A 23,781-nucleotide genomic window follows, 5' to 3' on the forward strand; every position below is an offset into this window, starting at 1 on the left:
CTCTTCATACACAGTGGCCTCACATCTCGGGTCCGAATGAAAACACCCAAAATAAATTGTTCAATCGCACCTGAAAGCACAACATCTGGAAAGAAAGGCAGAGGACTACAACCAGGGTTCCATTTTAACATTTTCCCTTTAACAGACAAGGCAGACAAAAACACATCATTCTTGGCGTTACAAGGCTCGACGGCCCGGCCTGGTCTCAGATCAGCAGCTTCTTCTTATTCACTTATTTCATTTGGCAGAGATCTGAAACGCTCCGGACCTCCATGTTCAACCGTTCATCCTTCCCCCTTAAAAGTCATCACGACAGCCTAAACATGACAATACAACGTACTATTATACCAGCGAGGGGCAACTCGGCAGCGCGGCGGCGAAGCTTGCTCCATCGCTGAGCTCCCGTTTTAGGAAACCCCAGACTGCAGCGCCACCCTGCGTTACCGCGGCGACCCCCTGGCCCGAGGCCACCGACCTTCCCTTACGGCTTCCTATCGTACAGTAACTCAGATCCCAAGCCACAAATGTCGGCAATAAGTAGTAAAAATGAATAAGAACTTAAGAGACATGCGTTAGGATGAACTGGATGCAGTATTTTTAAAATGTGACACACCCAGCTGATAATGCGCCGACGCTGAATTATATTTGGGTTACTGAGACGACATGCAGCTCATTAATAAAATAATCCTTCTCTACACCAGTGTCGTTAGAGCAGTCCTTTCACGTGAAGAGTTTAGCAAATCTAGAAAAAGGATGCAAAAAAATACTCAAAAGAAAACCTCTCCAAAAGCCATGTGTGAAAGACTTGACGGAAGCGTGAAAGTTTAAAAATCACTGTAGATAATGAATAAAGAATCACATGACAGAATATTTAAGGCAGAATCTTCCTTCATAATCTCAACACGAGCAGGAGAAGATGGCGAACTTGACCCGGAGTTCCTTCTGCTTCAAAGTAGAGTTTTGGTCAAGGTGAAGATCTCCGGATTTGTCGTGGGCATCGGAGACCGGACCCCCTTTCAGGAGAACATGGAGATGGACCTTGAGGTTAGTGCTCGGTGATCCCACAAGTTGTGCAACATACGAAAGACCAGTAAGTTATGCCTGGAGCGAAATTTAAGAGCGGCTGATCTGCGAACATACTGCGACAAGAGATCTCCTGTAGTCTCTAACCTGCTACAAGAGACCTTCCGACCTGCTACACGAGACCTCCGACCCGCTACAAGAAACCCTCTCACCTGCGACAAGAGACCCTCTCACCTGCTACAAGAGACCCTCTCACCTGCTACAAGAGACCCTCTCACCTGCTACAAGAGACCCTCTAACCTGCTACAAGAGACCCTCTAACCTGCTACAAGAGACCTTCCGACCTGCTACACGAGACCTCCGACCCGCTACAAGAAACCCTCTCACCTGCTACAAGAGACCCTCTCACCTGCTACAAGAGACCCTCTAACCTGCTACAAGAGACCCTCTAACCTGCTACAAGAGACCCTCTAACCTGCTACAAGAGACCCTCTGACCTGCTACAAGAGACCCTCTGACCTGCTACAAGAGACCCTCTGACCCGCTGCACAAGACCCTCCGACCTGCTACAAGAGACCTACCGGCCTGCTACAAGAGACCTACCGGCCTGCTACAAGAGACCCTCTCACCTGCTACAAGAGACCCTCTCACCTGCTACAAGAGACCCTCTAACCTGCTACAAGAGACCCTCTAACCTGCTACAAGAGACCCTCTGACCTGCTACAAGAGACCCTCTAACCTGCTACAAGAGACCCTCTAAGCTGCTACAAGAGACCCTCTAACCTGCTACAAGAGACCCTCTAACCTGCTACAAGAGACCCTCTAACCTGCTACAAGAGACCCTCTAACCTGCTACAAGAGACCCTCTAACCTGCTACAAGAGACCCTCTGACCTGCTACAAGAGACCCTCTAACCTGCTACAAGAGACCCTCTCACCTGCTACAAGAGACCCTCTGACCTGCTACAAGAGACCCTCTGACCTGCTACAAGAGACCTACCGGCCTGCTACAAGAGACCTACCGGCCTGCTACAAGAGACCCTCTAACCTGCTACAAGAGACCCTCTAACCTGCTACAAGAGACCCTCTAACCTGCTACAAGAGACCCTCTAACCTGCTACAAGAGACCCTCTGACCTGCTACAAGAGACCTACCGGCCTGCTACAAGAGACCCACCGGCCTGCTACAAGAGACCCACCGGCCTGCTACAAGAGACCCTCTGACCTGCTACAAGAGACCCTCTGACCTGCTACAAGAGACCCTCTGACCTGCTACAAGAGACCCTCTGACCTGCTACAAGAGACCTACCGGCCTGCTACAAGAGACCCACCGGCCTGCTACAAGAGACCCACCGGCCTGCTACAAGAGACCCACCGGCCTGCTACAAGAGACCCACCGGCCTGCTACAAGAGACCCTCTAAGCTGCTACAAGAGACCTACCGGCCTGCTACAAGGGACCCACCGGCCTGCTACAAGAGACCCACCGGCCTGCTACAAGAGACCCTCTAAGCTGCTACAAGAGACCCACCGGCCTGCTACAAGAGACCCACCGGCCTGCTACAAGAGACCCACCGGCCTGCTACAAGAGACCCACCGGCCTGCTACAAGAGACCCTCTAACCTGCTACAAGAGACCCTCTGACCTGCTACAAGAGACCCTCTGACCTGCTACAAGAGACCCTCTGACCTGCTACAAGAGACCCTCCGACATGCTTACAAGAGACCTTCTGACCTGCTGCACAAGAGCCCTTCCTACCCGCTACAAGAGACCCTCTGACCCGCTACAAGAGACCCTCTAACCTGGTACAAGAGACCCTCCGACCTGCTTACAAGAGACCTTCAGACCTGCCATATGAGAACTTGAATGACACCTTCTCACCTGCTAGATGAGTCCTTTTTCTGGCTCATGTTTGTCATCCAGCTCCTCATCAGAATCTGAAACAAAGACAAAAATTGCCTATGTGACTTACAATTATTATGTTACTATTATGTTACTATCATTATATTTCTGTGCAATCATAACAAAGCAAGTTATGTTAATTGTTAATTAATAAAAAAGTTGAATCCTACCGGCCACGGACTCTGGTGGGGAGTAAAACTGTCCATCAGAAAGATGTCCATGGTGGAGGAGTGGAGCTCTGTCTGCAGCTGACATTATAGACAGAAACCCTGAGACACAGGAGAAAAACACAAAATACTCAGTATTCGTCTTTGAATACTAGCAGTAGTAGTAGAACCAAGAATGATAGTGAGAATAGCAGCAAGATAAGCAGTAGTTTTGGTAATAGAATATGCAATTAGAAATGGTAGAAACAATTGGTGGTCTAGGTAATAGTAGTAGTTCGAAAGAGAATATGAGTGCTACAACTACATTTGACGCTCCAAGTGTTGATAGTTAAAAGAGGCAAAAGCAGAGAGTATATAGTAGAAGTCCTATACAAGGTAGTAGTCACAGTGCCCGTAGTATTAGAAGCAGTATTATTAGTAATAATAGTAGTGTTGGTATTAATAATTGCAGTAAAAAAATTTGTATTAGTGGAGAAATGGTAGTAATAGTACTGTTGTGTTCTTCGGCCTCCTGAGGCAGAACTTTGAAGTCGAGCAGCCATGTTTCTATCCAGGCCAGAACAAAGGAAGTGATGGGGAGCAGGTAACCAAACGCCCCCTGGGACAGCAACTGGAACAGAGGCACGGAGAAATATTTACCATACTATTACCATACATAAATGTTCATATGTACATGCAAGGACGGGGGGACGGACGGACGGACGGACGGACAGACAGACACATATTTCATACAAAGAAAAAGACCTTTCAGCCTCTTACCTTGGATAAAATAACTTTTGCTATGAGGAAAGCACTGCTGACAGCAGTAGTGACCTGTAGAGGGGTCATGTGGTTCACTGGTTAGAGACAAATGTGTTTTATAAGAACTAGTGATTATTAAAAAAATAAATATCCATCTATCATCCATTTTTCTATGTTTATCTTTCCATCTGTCTCTCAGTCTTCCTTGTAGTACTTACCGCTATGGCCCACCAGTGTCTCAGCTTGCACACAGCGTACGCCAAGATGAGAGCTGCAAACCTGAACACAGCCAGGAGCTAGGAGAGGAAGGAAGGAGGGACCGGAGGAAGGGTGGAAGGGAGGAAGAAGTGTGGGGAGGAAGGATGGGAGGAGGAAGGTAGGAAGGAATGAGGGAATGAGGAAGGAAGGAGGTAAGGGAGGAGGAAAGGGGCAAAAGGAAGGGAGGAAGGATGGAGGAAGAGAAGGAAGGAGGAAGGGTGGGGAGGAAGGATGGAGGAGGTCAGAGAGGAAAACAGTACAAACTAATGACCAGGATTAAAACCCTGTAAACATCGGTTCTAAAGAGTCGAGAAGCCACTGGAGTCACTGGCCGTTTCCATTTAAAATAAAAACAAATACATAAATAACATATATATATATATTATACATTATGTAGAATATAAATAATCCATAAATCAAAATAAACAACATCTCTTTACAAATATGTCGAAGAAAGACGCTCTGTAGTTGTAGTGGAGAACCTCCAGGTTCAGCTGGTTCTTGATTCCACCGTTCACCTGCAGAAACAGTGAATAAAGTTACAAAAAAGTTAAAAGTGTAGATTTTATACTTCAAAACTTGAACCACAGATTTAATTCCACTTTGCAGTGATGTCATCACTTATAACATACACCTCAGATTACATACATCAGTGACATCACTAATTCCGTACATTGAGTGAACAGGAGGTTTTTCGGCTCTTTTGTTGCGTCTTAAGCATTTTCTCCCTCAATGTGAAGTGTGTCTTGTGCGTTAAATCAGATCAGTTCTGATTACAAAGGCTGATTCATCACTCTCCCAGACAGGAAAGCAACGTTCAGGAGAGAAAGTGAGACTTCTGCAGCAGAGAAAACACATATCTGATGTAAACAACACAATTAAACTAGACAAGCTACAGTGCCAAGACTGTTGTGTAAGTGTATTTACTGCTTTGTATCTGTTATCTAGTACCGTCATTTCTGGACTATAAACCGCTACTTTTAATCCACGCTTTGAACCTCGCGGCTTATCCAATGACGCGGCTAATTAATGAATTTTTCCTGCTTTCACAAGCTTCATGCCGCCAAAAAACTGAGCAAAAAACACATTATGTGTCGGTGCTCAGTTTTTTGGCGGCATGAAGGTTTCATTAGACCAATGAAATTGCCGAACGGGTCAAGGTGAAACAATGTAACTGTTCAGATTAAATGGAGCGCGCTCAAACTTCCCATCATTTACGGTCGTCATTCCGCCACCCTCATCATGGCAAAGACCCAAAGAAATGCACATGATGCAGCTTTCAAGTTGAAGGCAATCGATCTGGCTGAGGGAAAAGGAAATCAAGCTGCTGCACAGGAGCTTGACCTTAATGAGTCGATGATACGACGTTGGAAACCGCAGCGGGAGGAACTGACTCGGTGCAAAAAGACAACAAAAGCTTTCAGAGGGAAGTAAGGCAGATGGCCCCAACTACAAAATGAGCTTGAAGACTGAGTCAACACACAGAGAGCAGACGGCCGAGGTGTTTCAACTGTGCACATCCGACTGAAAGCCAAAACAATCGCCACCGCAAAGAAGTTTGAGGATTTTAGAGGTGGACCATCGTGGTGTCTCAGATTTATGAGATGTAAAGGCCTGTCCATCAGGGTACGGACGAGTCTGTGTCAGCAGTTCCCTCCCGACTAGCAGGAAAAAGTTTCAAACTTCCGCAAATTCACTGATGCAAAGATAGCGGAGCATTTCACCGTCCCGCACGACATCATACATATGGACATCTGCCTCTCACTCGGGCTGTCAACAGGAAAGGAGAATCATCCGTCACGGTGAAAACAACTGGGCATGAAAAAACGCACTTCACCTGTGTTCTGAGCTGCACGGCATCGGGAGAAAAGCTTCCACCGATGGTGATTTTTAAACGCACGACGATGCCAAAAAAAAAATTCCCGAGAGAAATTGTTGTGAAAGTCAACAAGAAAAGATGGATGACGGAAAGACTAATGCATGAATGGCATACGGAGTGTTACGGCAAGTGATCTGGAGGATTCTTTCACAAGAACAAGGCATTGCTCGTTTTGGACAGCATGAGGGCCCACATAACAGATTCTGTGAAAGAAGCCATCAAGAGCACAAACTCAATTCCAGTTGTGATTCCTGGGGGCACAACAAAGTATTTGCAGCCACTCGACATCAGTGTAAATCGTGCATTTAAGGTGACGCTCCGTGTTCAGTGGGAGGCTTGGATGACAAGTGGGGAGAAATCCTTCACTAAAAGGGGCCGCATGCGAAGTCTGCCAGTGGGTCCTGACAGCGTGGAGCATTGTCAAAAAATCCACTATCATCAACGGGTTTGGAAAGGCTGGACTGCTGCGTGTTGAAGAGGGCGGCATGAGCTCAGCGGGGAATTTGCCTCCGGATGAAAGTGACGAGAGCGACAATTAAAACGATCCAACGTCGGATGAAGCAATTCTGAGGCTATTCAACTCCGACACCGAAGGAGATGACTACAGTGGTTTCAGTGCGCAGGAGGAGGAAGATAGTGACCACTAGCTTTCTTGGTAGGCTACTGTTTACCGCTAAGTTTTTTATTTTTGTTACAAGCCGTGTTTCGTTAAAGCCTGTGTAAAGTTCATTTGTTTCAATGTACCGGTAGGCACCTGCGGCTTATAGACATGTGCAGCTTATTTATGTTCAAAATAAATATTAAAACAAAATTCAGTGGGTGCGGCTTGTATTCAGGTGCGCTTAATAGTCTGGAAATTACGGTATTGTACTGTTGTAACTTAGGACTGCTGGTTTCACTCTGAACCCATCACTGTTAATTGCTTAGCCATCAACAAAGGGTGTGACTTCTAGACACTCCCCCAAATTGGTAAGTCCTTGGTTGTTTCTCAATACCAAGTACGCGAAGTCCGGACTTGCAGACTTGGTAGTTCAGACTTGGCAAGTCGACTCGAGAGTACAGACTCCCGGGGACCATTACCATTACCACTGCTTGGTGCGAAATGCAATGTGGACTTGGGACAGCCAAGTATCCCAGATACTTGGCTGTTCCAAGTCCACACAAGTCACCACCAATGCATCCTTGCAAAGCCGTTCTCGTGTGAAGACGGTATTGTGTAAATACTTGCAAGTCTATCTGTGCAAGTCCACCGAAGCAAGGACACCCAACAAGGTAAACCTGTCTTGTTTTTGTCACCTCATACACAATGTGCAACTACCTTCACACAGAAAGCCTCATTATAATAAACGCTGATGCAATCTGGGTCACCTCAGGTCTCTGCAGCAAACATCATCTGCAAAGACCTCCTTCTCTGTTGGCTTGTGGAACTGTCGATCTGAAGTTAACAAGACCGACTTTATTTCTGGTTATGCCAACCACCTCTCCTTGGAGCTGCTTGCTCTCACTGTGACGTGGATTAAACCTGAAAATAGTGCAAACCCGGCTGTGCTTTCCACAAGAAGAAGAAGAAAGAAGAAACAGTCTTTATTCGTCACGCAACACACCACACTACAACACATGCTTGCACATACACACACACACATGCTTTGATGGTGGCCTGTGAAATGGATCCTCTGCATTTAACCATCCTGGCTTGTCCTTCCTCCGGGGCCACAGCCAGGAGCAGTGGGCAGCGTACGTGGACGCGCCCGGGGACCAGGTGATAAGTGTCCATCGCTGGTCAGACCATGATGGGTGCATGTTTTTGGTGGGGGTCCTTACTGACGTGAGGTGGAGGAAACCCCATGTGAGCACGGGGAGAACATGCAAACTCCACACAGAAAGGCTCCTATTTGGGAGATAACCCACCGGAGCACGGTGCCAACAGCGCCCCAGGCGGGAATCGAACCCAGGACCTTCTTGCTGTGAGGCAGCAGTGCAATGCACTGCGCCACCGTGCAACAAACTACTCATTCTCCCACACCTTCCGACCATCTGGCCATGGTGGTGGGACTGGCCTGCTAATTTCCAACACATGGAAATTTAATCCACTGCTGCCTTTAAACAACTTTGTCTCCTTTGAATATCATGCTATCTTGGTGACTGCTAAGGTAAAAGGCTATGTGGTCGTCATCTACCGTCCACCAGGACAACTAGGTGACTTCCTACATGAGCTTAACACCCTGCTTGACACCCTGCTGTCATCAATTCCTGTCCTCGGTGACATGAACATCCACTTGGACGGTGCGAACTCGGTTGACTTCCTGTCTTTTGTTCGCTCATTTGACCTAAGACAGGTCCTGACTCCACTGACTCACGAGGCTGGCAAAGAGCTTGATCTCATTCTTGCTCGGAGCTGCACCACAGACAACCTAATGGTCGCCCCTCTCCATCTCTCAGACCACTTCTTCACCCACTTGTTCAGCTTCCAGAACAACCCTCGACCTCCCCACCCACGGTTTCCATCCGCCGCAATCTCCGCAGCCTGTCTCCCACCCACTTCTCCTCTGTGCTCTGCTCTTCTCTTCCGCCTCATGGCACTTTCTCCTCTCTACTGATGCCACAGATTCTCTCTGCTCTACCTTGAGCTCTTGTCTGGATAGCCTGTGTCTACTATCCACCAGACCTGCTCAATCAACCCAGTCGCACCCGTGGCTGAGTGACACCCTCCGGACATCGCGCACTGACCTCAGAGCAGCCGAGAGGAAATGGCACAAATCCGAAGCGACTGAAGGTCTTGCAAGCTACCAGACACTGCTGTCCTCCTTCTCCTCCAGCATCACTGCTGCTAAGAAGGCTTTCTTCAACGACAGCATCGACGGTGCCACGGACACACGCAAGTTATTCTCCACCTTTAAGTCTCTGCTTTACCCTCCACCACCTCGTCCAGCTACTAACCTCACTGCTGATAGCTTTGCCTCCCTTTTTTACTGACAAAGTGACAGCTATCAGCAGCCAATTCTCCAAACAACTAACTCACCACCTGTCCACTCCGGCTCAAGGCTCATTGTTCCCTGGTTTTACCCCTCTCGCTGAGAGTCCTACTACCTGTCTGCTAGATCCGATCCCATCTAACCTCCTTCAAGCCCTATCACCGACTGTCACCCCGGCAATTACACATTTGATTAATTCTTCCCTCACTTCTGGCACATTCCCCTCTGCTTTCAAAGTGGCTGGGGTAGCACCACTGCTCAAAAAACCGTCGCTCAATCCCACTCGAGTGGAAAACTATCAGCCGGTCACTCCCCCCATTCCTTTCCAAAACCATTGAGAGGGCAGTCTCGAGACAGGTTACAGAATTCCTGTCAAGAAACAACCTTTTTGATCCACTTCAATCTGGCTTCAAAAGCGGACACTCCACTGAAACAGCCCTGTTGTCTGTGACAGAGGCCTTAAAAACTGCTAGAGCTGCTGCCCAATCCTCGAATCTCATTCTGCTCGACTTATCAGCTGCTTTTGACAGTCAATCACAGCATTCTCCTTTCCATACTTTCAAGTATGGGCATCTCTGGCAGTGCACTTTCCTGGTTGGAATCTTACCTCTCTGGGCGTTCGTTCAGTGTGACATGGCAAGGCCAGTTGTCTGTGCCTCACAACCTCGCCACAGGGGTGCCCCAAGGCTCGGTGCTGGGACCCCTCCTCTTTGCCATATACACCACCTCACTGGGCCCGATCATCTGCTCGCATGGTTTTTCATATCACTGCTATGCGGATGATACTCAACTCTTTCTGTCTTTCCTGCCTGATGACCCTACTGTCTCGACACGGATCTCGGATTGTCTCGCTGACATATCCACGTGGATGAAGGATTAACATCTTCAACAAAACCTGGCAAAAACAGAACTGTTGGTCTTCCCAGCCAAACAAGGTATTTATCACAACATTGATATTAAAATTGACTCTTTATCTCTTGTTCCTACCAAGGCTGCAAGGAATCTAGGTGTCATTATCCATAACTATCTGACATTCTCGGACCATGTTGCCGCCGTCTCCCGGTCCTTCCACTTCGCACTATTCAACGTCCGAAAAGTCAGGCCGTACCTGACCCAATATGCCACTCAACTGCTGGTACAAACCTTGGTGATTTCCCGCCTCGACTACTGCAACGCTCTCTTAACAGGCTTGCCGGCCTGTGCGGTGAAGCCACTTCAGATGATACAGAATGCGGTGGTGCGACTGGTGCTCAACCAGCCAAAGAGGGCACACGTTACTCCGCTGCTTATCCAGCTCCACTGGTTACCTGTAGCCGCCCGCATCAAGTTCAAGTCTCTTATGCTGGCCTACAGAGTGATTGCTGGGAATGCTCCCACCTACTTAAATGCTCTTGTAAGAGCACATGTTACCCCCCGGATGCTGTGTTTGTCAAATGAGCATCGCCTGGCTCTGCCCTCTGCACAACCACGGCAATCCAGGCTATTCTCATTTGTAGTTCCATGTTGGTGGAATGAGCTGCCAAACAACACCAGAGCAGGGACCTCCCTCTTGAAGACCCAGCTCTTCAGGGAGCACCTCCTCTCCTAACTTACAATTACTCAGAACTACTTAGCAGTATTTATTTATTGTTACACTAATGTTTCTTTTGCAATGTAGTTTGAATGTTATTCTCCCTTGTAAGTCGCTTTGGATAAAAGTGTCTGCTAAATAACTAAATGTAAACTCCTCTTCTTTGTAATGTATACGTAGGTGCTTCTCAAAGTGTGTGTGGGGGTCAGAGGTGTTTGTGTGTGTGTGCTTGTTCCTGTGTCATTGTGTGTGTGTGTGTGTTTGTAAAGTTTTCGTGTGGAACTCTCCAGAATGACTTTATAGAAACTGAGGCATTCTGGGAAATGCCAGGAACAACTCTTTGCTCCAGTTTGTTCTGAACCTTCTTGTCCCAGATTTTAACTTTATTTTTAGAAACAGGGACGACGCCTTCAGGCTCTGTCACCAGACGACAGGACGGAATAAAGAAACACTGAAATGTACTTTAAAGTAAAATAATATAAAGTAATGTACTGTAAAGCAATAACATATTAAGTAATATCATATATTGTATTGTAATATAAAGTAGCGTAAAGTAATATAATATAAAGTGGTGTAAATAAATACATATATTGTACTGTATTGTAATATAAAGTAGTGTGAAGTCATAATATAAAGTAGTGTAAAGTGATATCATATTATACTGTATTGTAATGTAAAGTCGTGTAAAGTAATGTGTATTTTACAGTATTGTAATGTAAAGTAGCATTAAGTAATATAATATAAAGTAGTTTAAAGTAATATCATATATTGTACTGTAATATAAAGTAGTGTAAAGTAATATACATTGTACTGTATTGTAATATAAGGTAGTGTAAAGTTATATAATATAAAGTAGTGTAAAGCAATATCATATATTGTACTGTATTGTAATATAAAGTAGTGTAAAGTAATTTAATATAAAGCAGTGTAAAGTAATATCATATATTGTACTCATCGTTATATAAAGTAGTAATATAATCTAAAGTTCCTCACATTGAGCTCTATGATCCACAGCAGGGTGATGAAGAGGAGGTCAAAGGTGACGAAGAGGCAGAAGGTTCTCCTGACGTCGGAGATGCACTTCTTGTCTCCACCCTCGTACGACTCCACCCGACCTGGGATGGGCGTGCTGCTCAGAGACGCCGCCCCCCGGCTGCTGCACGGGCTGTCCATCCCTGGCCCCGCCTCCTGCCAGGGAAGGAAGGAAGGAAGGAAGGAAGGAAGGAAGCAAGGAGGGAGGGAAGGAAGGAAGGAAGGAAGAAAAACACATCTATTTATATTTAATTTATATCGAATAAATCTAGACTGGAGTCAAAACACCATTTTTGCTACGATTCAACCACCTCTTGTTCATGGAGCGTTGTGGTGGTTATTTAACAGTAATAAACAGTAATAACCAGTGAGGTCGGCTGGTCTGATGCTCAAGGCATCAAAAGGTTTCAGAGCTGCTTATAGACATTGAAGTGGAATGACATTAAAACCGCTGAAACAATATGTAGACGTGGCAGATGAGGGGGCGTGGTCAAGCCACGGTCGGCAGGTGACAGCGCCAGCTTCGTCCCGCGTCGGCACGGACATACTGGGTCGGTCTAATCAGTACCAGTGCTGTTGATTGGCTCGACCCAGCTGGGAGAGTTTGGAAATGTAGCTTCATAACCGGTCATTTATGTACGACATTTATGTATGGTCAATGCCATCGATCAAGGGAATGAATCTACTCAGATGAATAAACATTAATTTCAGCCATAAGTAACCATTACTGGTCGAAGCTGGGATTTACGAGTTTCCGAGGGAGCTGGAACGCATCGTTTACAGCTCCTTGGACAGTGTTTGTGTAGCTGATTATAAACCGTGAGCAACACGAATGAAAACGTGCGGTGAATTTATACAAACAAATGTACAAAAGTCATAAACCTACTTCACTGAAGAAAGAGGAACAGAGTTGGTTCCCTGGAGCTCGGCTTCATGGCTCCATCTGGAGAGAGGGAAGAAGGTGTTTGTTCCAAACTGGGAAATGCACATTACATTTGAACAGTAAGATAAATAAAATTAATATTGTATATTATCTTAGGATAACTTAAGTTTTACAGTAAATAGGGATTCTCAACAGAAGCAGCTGTTTGATAGTTCATGTTGTTAAAGCAATTTTTTTAACCCATATTTTGTGAACCATAGTTGTGTTCATGAAATTCAATTAAATGTACCCCCCCCCCATTCACAAAGAAAACACATTATTCAAACAATAAATACAATGCAAATGGGTGAATAAATAGCTTGCTTAAAATCAAATAATAAAAAACATGAAAAGAGAAATAACATATCCTGTAAGTGCATGTCCTTGAGTGATAAGCGATGTCAACCTACATAATGTCTTCAAAATCATCTCGTCGACATTTTAATTGACTGCTGACAGAAAGACAGACGGACTGAGGGAACAAACGTTAATGTTATGGTCTTCAAACGGTCTGAAATGATCCTCTTGGAAAAGGCCGACCTACATAAATGTGAGGCCACACTGACGGTAAGAAGCTGTTCAACATCAATAAATACATAGTGATCCCACATGATTTGATTGTAAAAGGCTGAACATTAACAAGGTTGACACTAACACAACAACTTCAGACTGGACTGAGTCATGGGAGCATGACTTTCAGCTAGCAAACTATTTTTATTATAATTAGGAGATTTATACTCCAGCCCGACCGATATATCGCCACCATTTGAGTTTTTTGAAGCAGGGGATCGGGACCGGTAGTTATGCAGCTGATGTGCCGCAATTTTTAAATAATATAACATAATAAACAAAAACAAAAAAAACACTACTTTTAAGTCACACACCAAAATAATAGCAGAAGTCCAACTAGGCATTATAAATCCATCAATGTTTGTTTACACTTGCGCTTAGGCTCTCCAAGCAGGAAGCCATGCTGCGTTCATGGGTAACATGGAAAACGAATTTGTTTCGAAAGTGATGATGCGTTCAATGGAACTCTGAATTTTTTTTTTTTTTTTTTTTTTTTTTTAATATGATCTTTTACATTTTTTATCTATCAAAGAGTTCTTTGTGTGTTTATTTTTATTTATTTGTTTGGTTATAAGTTAAATACTAGATACTAATACTAGTTTTACAAAATGTATTTAAAAATGTTGCACTTATTGCCAAAATATCAGTGAAAGCATCGGTATTCTCTGCCAATTTTGGGTCGGATGCCAATCCCGATTTGAAGTGTCCAATTTGGTGGAATTTGGACACGGGACACGTGTAATATCAATAAAAAACAGGTGATCGGCAGTGGGCCGGGGCTTCAGGGCTCTGCGGCTGGGTCAAAGAGTGGAGACCAGCAGGGTTGGCAGACCAAGCAGACGGGTCCAAGATGAAGTGACAAAGAAGAAGCGCCACTTTCTCAGCAATGTTGTTTATGAAGTGGTGCTGGAGAAATAAAGGATTCACAGTCCACATAAACAGGACTGAATCATTGACAGAAGAAAACCTGGACTGGACTGATCCTCCGGAAGCTCTGTTGGTTTTACATCTAGTTAAACTGTGCCATTAAAATGTCTTAGAAAGTCTTAAATGGGACCTACTATGAAAGACTCACTTTTCCAGCGCTTGTGCACATACGTGTGGGTGTCTGATGGTTCTACTAAGACGCACTGTGAAACAAGACAACCCAGTTGGTTTGTTGTGAGTAGCCTTTGTCAGAAAACATGTCCTGAAACAACCCCGTCCGATTTTTGATCCCTCCCTACATCAGTGGACCCACATTGGAATCAGAACCGCCAGGGGGGCAGTTCTAATGAGCAGCTGAGCAACTCCACCCACGCCTGAGCGCCACTGCTAGTGGGTCCGCTGGCTAAGAGCTAAGCCTTCTGTAGTTGGCTGCAGAGACCAGCACAAATCTTTTAAAAGAAAGAGGAATTAATACCAACTGTGCATGACAAATCTGCAGATAAGGGAAAAGTAAACATTTGTTAATAATTCTGCTGAGTTTCTTTCTTTCTTGAAGAAAAAAAAAAGAAAAGGATGCAGTAGATAGGACTGTAGGCGGCGGCTCGAGCATGTACAACGGAACCCGGTTCAAATCCCATTGGCTCACAGAAGTAGGGGACTTGGGACGGTGGGTCCTACCCCTCTCCAGAAACTTCAAAAACATGTTTTTGGGACCTCAGAGACTTGATATTAACTTGTGTAAAAAGCAGCATGATCTGCTTTAAATGTGAAACGGGCATGCACTAGTGTAACTAAAAAACTCTTCCATTAATATAAATTCCTTCTAACTTTGTGTCCATAATTAATCCAAGATCAGTCTGGACTCAACCTACGGATCGATCAACCAACTTGATTATTGACCTACCTACCTACCTTGTGACGGACCTGTCTAACTATCTACCAGTCTGCTTACTGACCTACCAACCTAACTGCTGTCCGACTGACCGGCCTACCTCTTGACCTAACTACTACAGACCGACCTACCTACCAAGCAGCACAACTACTGCCTACATAGCAACCAGTCACCTGACATACCTATAGACCAAACTACCTACTGACTCAACTACCTACCAATCTACCTACTCAATGACCAAACTACCCAACGACCTATCTATAGATCAAACTACCTACTGACCCAACTACCTACCAACCTAGCCACCTAACTACCTACAAATCTACCTACCCAACGACCAAACTACCTACCTATAGACCAAACTACCTACTGACCCAACTACCTACCAACCTAACTACCTATCAATCTACCTACCCAATGACCAAACTACCTACCTATAGAACAAACTACCTACTGACCCAACTACCTACTAATGTACTTCCCAATCTACCTACCCATCGACTGAACTACCCAACGACCTACCTATCGGCCTAACTACTACCTACAGACCAAACTAACTACCTACCAATCTACCTACCCAACAACCAAACTACCCAATGACCTTCCTAATAACCAAACTACCTACTGACCTAATTACCTACCAATCTACATCCAAACTACCGTTCACCTTACTACCCAACGACCTACCTATCTGTCTAACTACTACATACCTACCTGCCAAGCGACCTACCAACCAGGATAAAAACCTAATGGCTTACCTACATGGAGAAAAAAAAAAACATCGAAAGAGGCTGTAAACATTCGAATGCCGGCAAAACCAGACTTGATTCGTTTAACCTTCCAGACACAAGGTGGAACTTCCCTTCAACCCCGAAACGTTATCGCTGCTCAGCGTCGTCCTGCAGATTACACAGCCGAACTGCAAACCACAAGACAAACATTTAAATCTGCCACTTGGTAAATATTCAACACTGAGCCAAAAAACTTGCTGCTGCTGCTGTACAGAAAAAAAAAAATCTGAATTTGATTTCCATTTAATACATTAAAAAAATTTATCCATTAAAAAAAATTGTCATTGTCAAATCTCAGGTCAAAATGTGTCTTTGTGACCCTCTTCAACTAAACCTAAATGTCCTGAATTGTGACTTTTTGTTGTTGACTGTTGAGATTATTATTTTTTTTTTTTCCCCCCACCAATAATAATCAGTGTAATCTTTGTTCTTGACATTAATCTACAACAAGTCCCATATATGGGATGTATGAAACATTCTCAATTCTCACTTGTTGCTTTACTTAATGAGAATTTATTTTCGATAACTGTGATTGATAAAAAAAAAATTTTTACTTTATCTGTACTGAATTTGAACCCTGATCAGAAGAGTTATTCGATGGCCATCACTACGGAAGAAGTGGTTTAATTTAACGGGGAGTAGGCACGGCAGCCTGGATAATCGTACGTCACTTTTTTGCCAAAGTACTGATTCAAATCGAGGCCCTAAAATCTGTTATTTATCAAAAGGGTATGGCGCAGTGCCATTGAATAACATTAAATAACTCAAAAACAAAAACACTAGAGGTGACTAAATACAACTCTGACACACACTCAGGGGTACGAAATCTGAACAAACAACATATCATACTTCTGGAAATTCTGTTTTTCAGCTTTGTATTTATGCTGATCTTCCATAGAGAAACGCACCAAACCTCACCATGACAAGTTCCTCTTAATATGTCAATGTACCTGGCGGAGTAAACTCATTCTGATTCCGATTCTCCAAGAGAGGTTGGGGGGTTCTATTCCCTGTGGGTAGTGGGGGCCATATTTTCTACATGTTTTCAGCTCAAGGGCCTGACTAATTCAATTTGTCAAAAAAGCCATTTTCATTGTTGAGTGTGGAGCTAAACTTGTACAAAGAAAGCAAAAAAAAGAAAATGCAAACCAACTCAATATTCTTTGAATTATCATCTTCAATTTACACAAAATGGGTTAAAATGACCCAATACATTTCTAAATAATACTCTCTAATGTTTCATATTAGTTGTTGGTACTTTAAGTGCTTAAGATATTTCTGAAAGGAATGTATCTGCAATTCATTGTCAACCTTTAAATGTATTCAAAGGGCCGGTCTGCATCTGCCTGGGCTTGAGCAAAGCACCAACACTGCAGGGATTGGGGGGGGTTCTATTCCCTGCGCGGCTCAGTGGGTGGATCAGGTTACCAATACCACAGCGACGCCGTAGCAATGCAACGAGTGCAGCCCCCGCTGGCTCCGCACACAATGAAAACCACATCAGGGACCTCCGGAGTCAAGATGCTCTGATGGAGCCCGGGGTCCTCGGTTGTGGAGATGCCAGGGGATTAGGGGTTCTATTCCCCTGAGTGGCTGCCTGGCACGATGGTACGAACGCCGCCAGGTGTACTTTTGATGCTAAAACACACAAGACTTTATAGATCCCAAACGCATCCGCCCAACGACACGTCTCCTCGTGTGTTTTATGGACCTTAAATAGTCCTGAGGTCCGACAGTCAGACGGGGTCAGCAGCTAATTCAACCATCAATACAGTCGACCCGCATTGAAAGACTTATTCCAATTCATCTCACAAGTAGAGGGTGTGTCGACCCCTCTCACTCTGTTTTGTCCACCGCTGACAGATTACTCTGGGGTCGAGTGGTGACGAGTGAAGCGACCATCATAATCTGATGCCTTTTCCTGCAAATGAACACAACAAAAGCACGACAGGAAACACTTGTCTGTAGAAAAGTGAACAGAGGGCTGCGCACCGCAGGAAACCCTATTGTTCCATTTTTGTGGTGTCCCATTTTTGTCGTCTTATCAAGAGCATGTTTTTGTATTTCTTTTTTCCTTGTTTGTTTATATTTTGTCGAAACGTTAATAATGCTACAAATCATTAAAAATAAAAAATAAATAACCAGTGGGTGGCAGATAATCACAGGAAATGCCTTTCATGTTAATATTCCTCTAAGCTCCCTGGATGTAGAATGATGATTTCCTTTTCACAATGGCTCCTTTAAAGGGGACCTATCATGCTTTTCCTTATTTTCTGTCACTTATATGATGTTACATTGTGGGATGTTTATATCAGACGTGGTCAAAGTGTCAAATAATGAGGTAAACTAATGACAAAGTATTCACTGTGAACAAAACGCTCAGGATTTCGACCGCTCTGAACGTACCGTTTCCAAGGTTTTTTCTACTCTGTACGAGCTGACGTCAGCTGGTCACGGATTTCGTCATATGGTGATTGTCTGGAGAATTCACAGCGAGCGGGTGGGCGTGTCACGTGTCCATGACGTCTATCACGCACCAGTTATTTACCTTTGTGTGGATCTTCGTGCAGAGCGTAGCTGCTGCGTACTCATTTCTGCTGCTCCTTTCTGTTCCAATGGTTAGAATGCATAATCCAATTGGTATTTTCAGCAACAAGTCTCAAAGACATAATTTTGGGACCTCAGGGACGGATATTAACTTGTGTAAAAAGGAGCATAATAGGTCCCATTTAAGTCGAAATGACCAAAACAACTTTCGAATCATTTATTTGTTTAGATTAAACAGATAATGTTGAATCTACGCGGTTTAACTTGGCTCACAGTGTATCACGTGGCCTGTTTGTGGCTCATTCACCCCAATATCCAGAACCATCCCGGCACACGGGTGAACCATCCCGGCACACGGGTGAAACATCCCGGCACACGGGTGAACCATCCCGGCACACGGGTGACCCATCCGGCACACGGGTGAACCATCCCGGCACACGGGTGAACCATCCCGGCACACGGGTGAACCATCCCGGCACACGGGTGAACCATCCCGGCACACGGGTGAACCATCCCGGCACACGGGTGAACCATCCCGGCACACGGGTGAACCATCCCGGCACACGGGTGAACATCTGACAGGACGTTCAGGAGAAACGCGGTTTGTTTCTAAAGCTCCGTCCTCTGCTGAACGGGGGGGGGGAGAAGCAGCCATCGCAGTGCACCGGTGATGTCATGGACGCTCCATCGCAATGTTTCACCGCGTGGAGGAACTGGACGCGGGGGTGTGGGAGGATCCGAGACGCCACCGTCGAAACGTCAACACCGCGGAAGGCGAGCAGCCCGTCGACGCTCGACTCCAAATCAGAATTCACGGCAAGTGAGACATGCGGTGTAGTTCGGCTTCTGGTGGTTGCTATGGTGGACAGGCGCCCATGTGAACAATGGTAGCGTCGTATCGCTAAAAAAAAAAGCGGAATAAAACAGGAAAACGTAGGAATATTTCAGCGATGAACCCTCATCCCGCAGCGAACACAATAATGAAGCTGCAGGTGAATGACGCTGCGTTCAAATGCGCTGATTTCCGTGTTTCCGCGCCAGCTCGGGTTCACCGACGGCCGGTTAAAAGCGGATTGGGAAGCTCCGCACCGCCCTACCTTCGGGGCCGCGCCGCCCGTGCCCGTGTCCCTTCGCTCGGCTTCGTGGAGCGGCGACGCTGGAGCCCCCGCCTGGACCTGGACCTGGACCTGGACCTGGACCTGGACCTGGACTCGGACGCGCCGCCTCCAGACGCTGCCGCTCGTTTGTTTTCGCGTCGGACTGGACGGCGCTGAGAGAGCCGCAGGGCATTGTGGGAAATGGAGTTCTGGGTCACGTCTTAAAGCGGCAGGAACCAGCTCACGGAAAGGTCAATAAAAATAGAATTAATACTAATATTTTAAATATTTTCACGTTCTACTGCTCATGTTTGAATACATTTTATTTGCACTATATACATAAATATAGTGATATATATATATATATATATATATTTAGACACACGTACATACACAAATGCACAATATGCAAAGGTACATATGTATATTTCTTGGTTAAATTTTCACTTGTTATGTATTTCAATAGTTATGTATCTCCCTATTTTGTTTTGGAGCTTCACCCTTTAAATACTAAATGTCTTGTGAGTGTCTTTGTGGCTTTTTCTAAAGAGCACCACAACATTTACATTTCTTTCTTTCTTCACACCCTATAAGCACTCAGCTGCTACTTTTCTTTTTCTTGAATATTTCATTGAAATTTCCAGAACATTGATCAGACTTGAGGCATAGGGAGTCAAGTGCAGGGGTTCCCTGGGGTCCGGGGTCCGCAGGGAGGCTGGGGGCCTTCAAAAAGTTTGAGCACCCCTGGTCCAGCGGGGGTAACTGTTAAAAAGTGGTTTGTAGTCAAGAGTCACATTCACAAACTCGTATTTGAACCACAATTAAAGTTTATTCAGCAAAACATTAATGTGAGAAGAGCTTTTGTAAATCACACATTGCATACAGTTCCATTCTATTTCCATTAGAAATGTCAGGAGCGAAGTTTGTGCAAATTAAATTATAATGTAGCAATGAACCATTTCTACATTTAATTTATGATAAATTATAGAATAAAAGCAGCTTTTTAGTTGTTTTTAGGTGGTCTATCAAGCTTAGCCTCGTTGCGTGGCGATTAACGGGTCCCTCGTGTCAAGCATCCGCCTTGTGTCGGTTTCACCGGCGGGGACCAGGTGGAGGGTCCGGAGCGTCAAAGTTTTAAGATTTATTATCAGCACACGACTTCCAACCTGGTTCTGTGTCACCGTCGGATCACGCGGTGTTAAATCAAAAGAGTTGTTTACCCTGGACTTTTAGACCCGACCTGGATATTCCCCCTACTCCACTTTCCTTTTAATGCTTCGTGGTGACGACGCTGATGCACGGCAGCAATGTGCTTGGAGGAGAAAAAGTCAAGTTGTAATTATTTCTTCGGTCAGACTGAATTTATGTCCAAAATTAGAATGTTCAGATGGAGTATAAGAATCCACTAAATCAAACTGCAGCTTTCAAATGAAGACTACTGTGTGTGTGTGTGTGTGTGTGTGTGTGTGTGTGTGTGTGTGTGTGTGTGTGTGTGTGTATGTGTGTGTGTGTGTGTGTGTGTCCTGCACCTTGCAAAGGCCATGTCACTGAAGGGATATCCACATTAAAAAACGAAAAGGACGAAAGGCTGTGGAACACCACGTCACATTCTGGGGCAAAGGTTTCGGTGTTGACACGATGGACAAGCGATTCAATCTGGAGCGAAACGGCGTCAAATCATTGGCGCGTTCCCAGTTGAGACCAGTCAGCGCCCCCTGCTGTCGGCCTGTAGATCGCAGCAAGCGACGCAGCTCGATATCAACGAGAAACGCTTCGGAGCAGCGTCAAAGGAAAAACCCAAATCTGATTCCAAATTTTTGGCGGACGGCTGCGGGTCCTCAGCATCCGTCCATCTGGGGGTGGCGCGCCGCCAGGCAGCTGGGCGGCGGCGTGAACACGGCGGGGTCGCTGATGCCGAGACGCAGGTCGAAGAAGCGGGTGGAGGTGGTGACGCTGCTGTTCCGGGTGTAGGTCTCCTGCACCGGGTAGCAGTCCTTCAGGGTGTAGACCCCCACCCAGGTCTCATCTGGAGGAGCGAGGGGGTGGGGAGAGAGAGAGAGAGAGAGGGATGGATGGAGGGACAGGCAGACGGACAGACAGAATAGTCAATAATAATAAAGTAATAATAATAAAAAAACGGAAGAATTTGGCAATATGCAATTACCCTAAACATTTAATATACACGATAAACCTGTAAAGCAAAATAATAAAAAGATACAGACAGACAGACGATATATAGTTGGATAGACAGACAGACAGACAGACAGACAGACAGACAGACAGACAGACAGACAGACAGACAGACAGACAGACAGACAGACAGACAGACAGACAGACGGACAGACAGACAGACAGATAGATAGACAGACAGATAGATGGACAGACAGACAGCCTTACGCTTGCGGGCTGGCTTCCTGTCGGACCACTCCTGGACCTCCAACACGTCCCCCGGACCCCCGATGAAGTACTGGTCCTCGAAGGTGGAGTTGCTGGGGATGTCGAAGGCGTCCCAGGCGTCGCTCAGCGGCAGCTTGGAGCAGCTCAGTGTCTTCTGCTCTATCTGGAACAGCACGTTGCTCTGGAACAGGTAGATGAACTCAAAGTACCTGCGGGCGCGGGGAGAGACACTCATTACTTGTTATTTCACTTGTTGTCTGTGCGCTTCCCTCCCCATGCACCAGGACACGTGGTTTACTCTTAAAAAATGTTTCGCTTTATTCTCTTTTTGTTTATTTTTGTCAATTCTTCGCCGTGTTTTGAATGTTTATCATTAGGTTTATTGAACATGACCAGTTGTTTTTACCTCCAGGTTCATCTTTTTGGTCCACTCTTTCTCTAATTAGTTATTGTGTACGAATTCACTTTTATTTTTAGGTATTTTATATTTTCTTACCTAAATAAAATCAACATACTTAGGTATCCATCCATTCATCCAGCTATAGTATCTTTCATAGATCTATCCGTCTATCCGTCATGCGTCTATCCATCGACCTGTCTATCCATTACATTACATTACATTACATTACATTGATCAGACGCTTTTATCCAAAGCGACTTACAATTGTTCAATCACCGATGGACGCAGCCATCAGGAGCAATGAGGGGTTAAGTGTCTTGCTCAAGGACACTACAGCATGCTAGCAGGAGGAGCCTGGGATCCAACCAGCAACCTTTGGATTACTAGACCACCAGCTCTACCTCCTGAGCTACCATCCCCATCCGTCATCCATCTATCCACCCTTGTCTGTTATTGCGCAATGAATCTGCATTACGACGCAGTATTTACTCCGAAAACAAGTCTGAACTGAAGTCACACATCCAGACTCGTCTCTGACACAAACCAGGAACATAAGTGACGCATGTTGTTGTTGATCCTCCAAAGGCCTTTAAAAAGCTGCAGATCCTCTCCTGACCCACAGGGCAGACAGACAGACAGACAGACCCGACCGGATCGGTAACCATTCAGTAAACACTCAGCCAACATCGTAACTTTGAAAGGCTGTGACCAAGCTGCATGAGAGCCACCAAACCAAACCTGAGAGCCACCAAACCAAACCTGAGAGCCACCAAACCAAACCTGAGAGCCACCAAACCACGCACGGCCTTTCCCCTCCGCGGTCGGTGTGCTGCGCATCGGGACGTCGGCCTCCGCACGCAGACCCCGATGGGGAGTCCGCTCTGGATACCCGCATCACGCCGACTCGGACGCACTCACTTCTGGCACGGGGTGTGCTTCTTGTGCTGCTGCAGGATCCGGATCCTCTGGTTCTGAGCGTCGTAGGACACGGCGGAGCGGCTGTTCCTCCCGGTGCCGTGGTCGTACTGGACCGTCCGGCCCTCCCACTGCAGCGGGGCGAGGCACGGCCGGGCCGGCGGGCCCGCGCCCGGCTTGTGGGGGACGGCCCGGGCAGGGCCCGCCACCGCGGCGAAGAGGATCAGGGCGAGTCGCAGCATTGGGGGTCGCCAGCAGCCAAGTCAGACCGAACGACCGCCACCGCCTGCAACCGTGGGTCTATGCGCCTGCGCAGTGCACAGTAGCACCGTCATCAGCCTACGAGCGCTGTTCAAAATCCACCTGAAGTCAGATTATTACAAACTGTCATTTGACACTTATACGAATGTGCGATTGGATAAACGCGACCATCATCATATTTGTTAGGCAGTCTGTCGTTTGGAAGTTTGTAGTTTAGGTAAAGTGTGGTTGAAAAAAAAGTTATATTTACTCGTCACTCGTCAGTTATATGCTCGTCCAACACATCAGCAGCTGAACCGACGTTAGAACGAGTTTATTTCCAGGGAACCGCTAACTCAGTGTGTGCGGCTGTCATTCACACATCCACCACCAGGGGTCATGGCGACACCGAAACCTGTTTTTGTCGAGACGCTCGCGAGATTTGACCACCACGTTATTTGTATTGTCATTAAGTTAACTTTCATCTATACACATGATACCACTACTATACCACTACTATACCACTACTATACCACTACCAAC

At 45.8% G+C, this 23,781-nt stretch overlaps 2 protein-coding genes across 3 annotated transcripts; both read right to left on the bottom strand.

Annotated features, from left to right (window-relative positions):
- Window positions 1-117: 117 nt before the first annotated feature.
- On the bottom strand, window positions 118-19,437 carry stard3nl (STARD3 N-terminal like). Of its 2 annotated transcripts, none has more exons than XM_080010566.1 (10): window positions 19,287-19,437; window positions 12,427-12,483; window positions 11,502-11,696; window positions 4,528-4,605; window positions 4,048-4,125; window positions 3,848-3,901; window positions 3,581-3,698; window positions 3,092-3,190; window positions 2,901-2,956; window positions 118-1,013 (listed from the first exon to the last, which is right to left on the bottom strand). In XM_080010566.1, exons 3-9 carry the CDS (start codon window positions 11,679-11,681, stop codon window positions 2,904-2,906), a joined length of 660 nt encoding a protein of 219 aa, XP_079866692.1. In that variant the 5' UTR covers window positions 11,682-11,696; window positions 12,427-12,483; window positions 19,287-19,437; the 3' UTR covers window positions 118-1,013; window positions 2,901-2,903. The 2 variants fall into 2 exon arrangements, with proteins under 2 accessions (XP_079866692.1, XP_079866693.1); XM_080010567.1 differs by having other exon boundaries at window positions 11,502-11,778.
- A 658-nt stretch (window positions 19,438-20,095) lies between these two features.
- epdr1 (ependymin related 1) lies at window positions 20,096-23,469 on the bottom strand. The gene is made up of 3 exons (XM_080010792.1): window positions 23,002-23,469; window positions 21,684-21,892; window positions 20,096-21,312 (listed from the first exon to the last, which is right to left on the bottom strand). The coding sequence occupies exons 1-3, from the start codon at window positions 23,238-23,240 to the stop codon at window positions 21,125-21,127; spliced, it is 636 nt and encodes a 211-aa protein (XP_079866918.1). The 5' UTR covers window positions 23,241-23,469; the 3' UTR covers window positions 20,096-21,124.
- Between the last annotated feature and the right edge of the window lie 312 nt (window positions 23,470-23,781).

This window comes from Zeus faber (assembly GCF_960531495.2).
Source record: "Zeus faber genome assembly, chromosome: 12".
Lineage (NCBI taxonomy): Eukaryota > Metazoa > Chordata > Actinopteri > Zeiformes > Zeidae > Zeus > Zeus faber.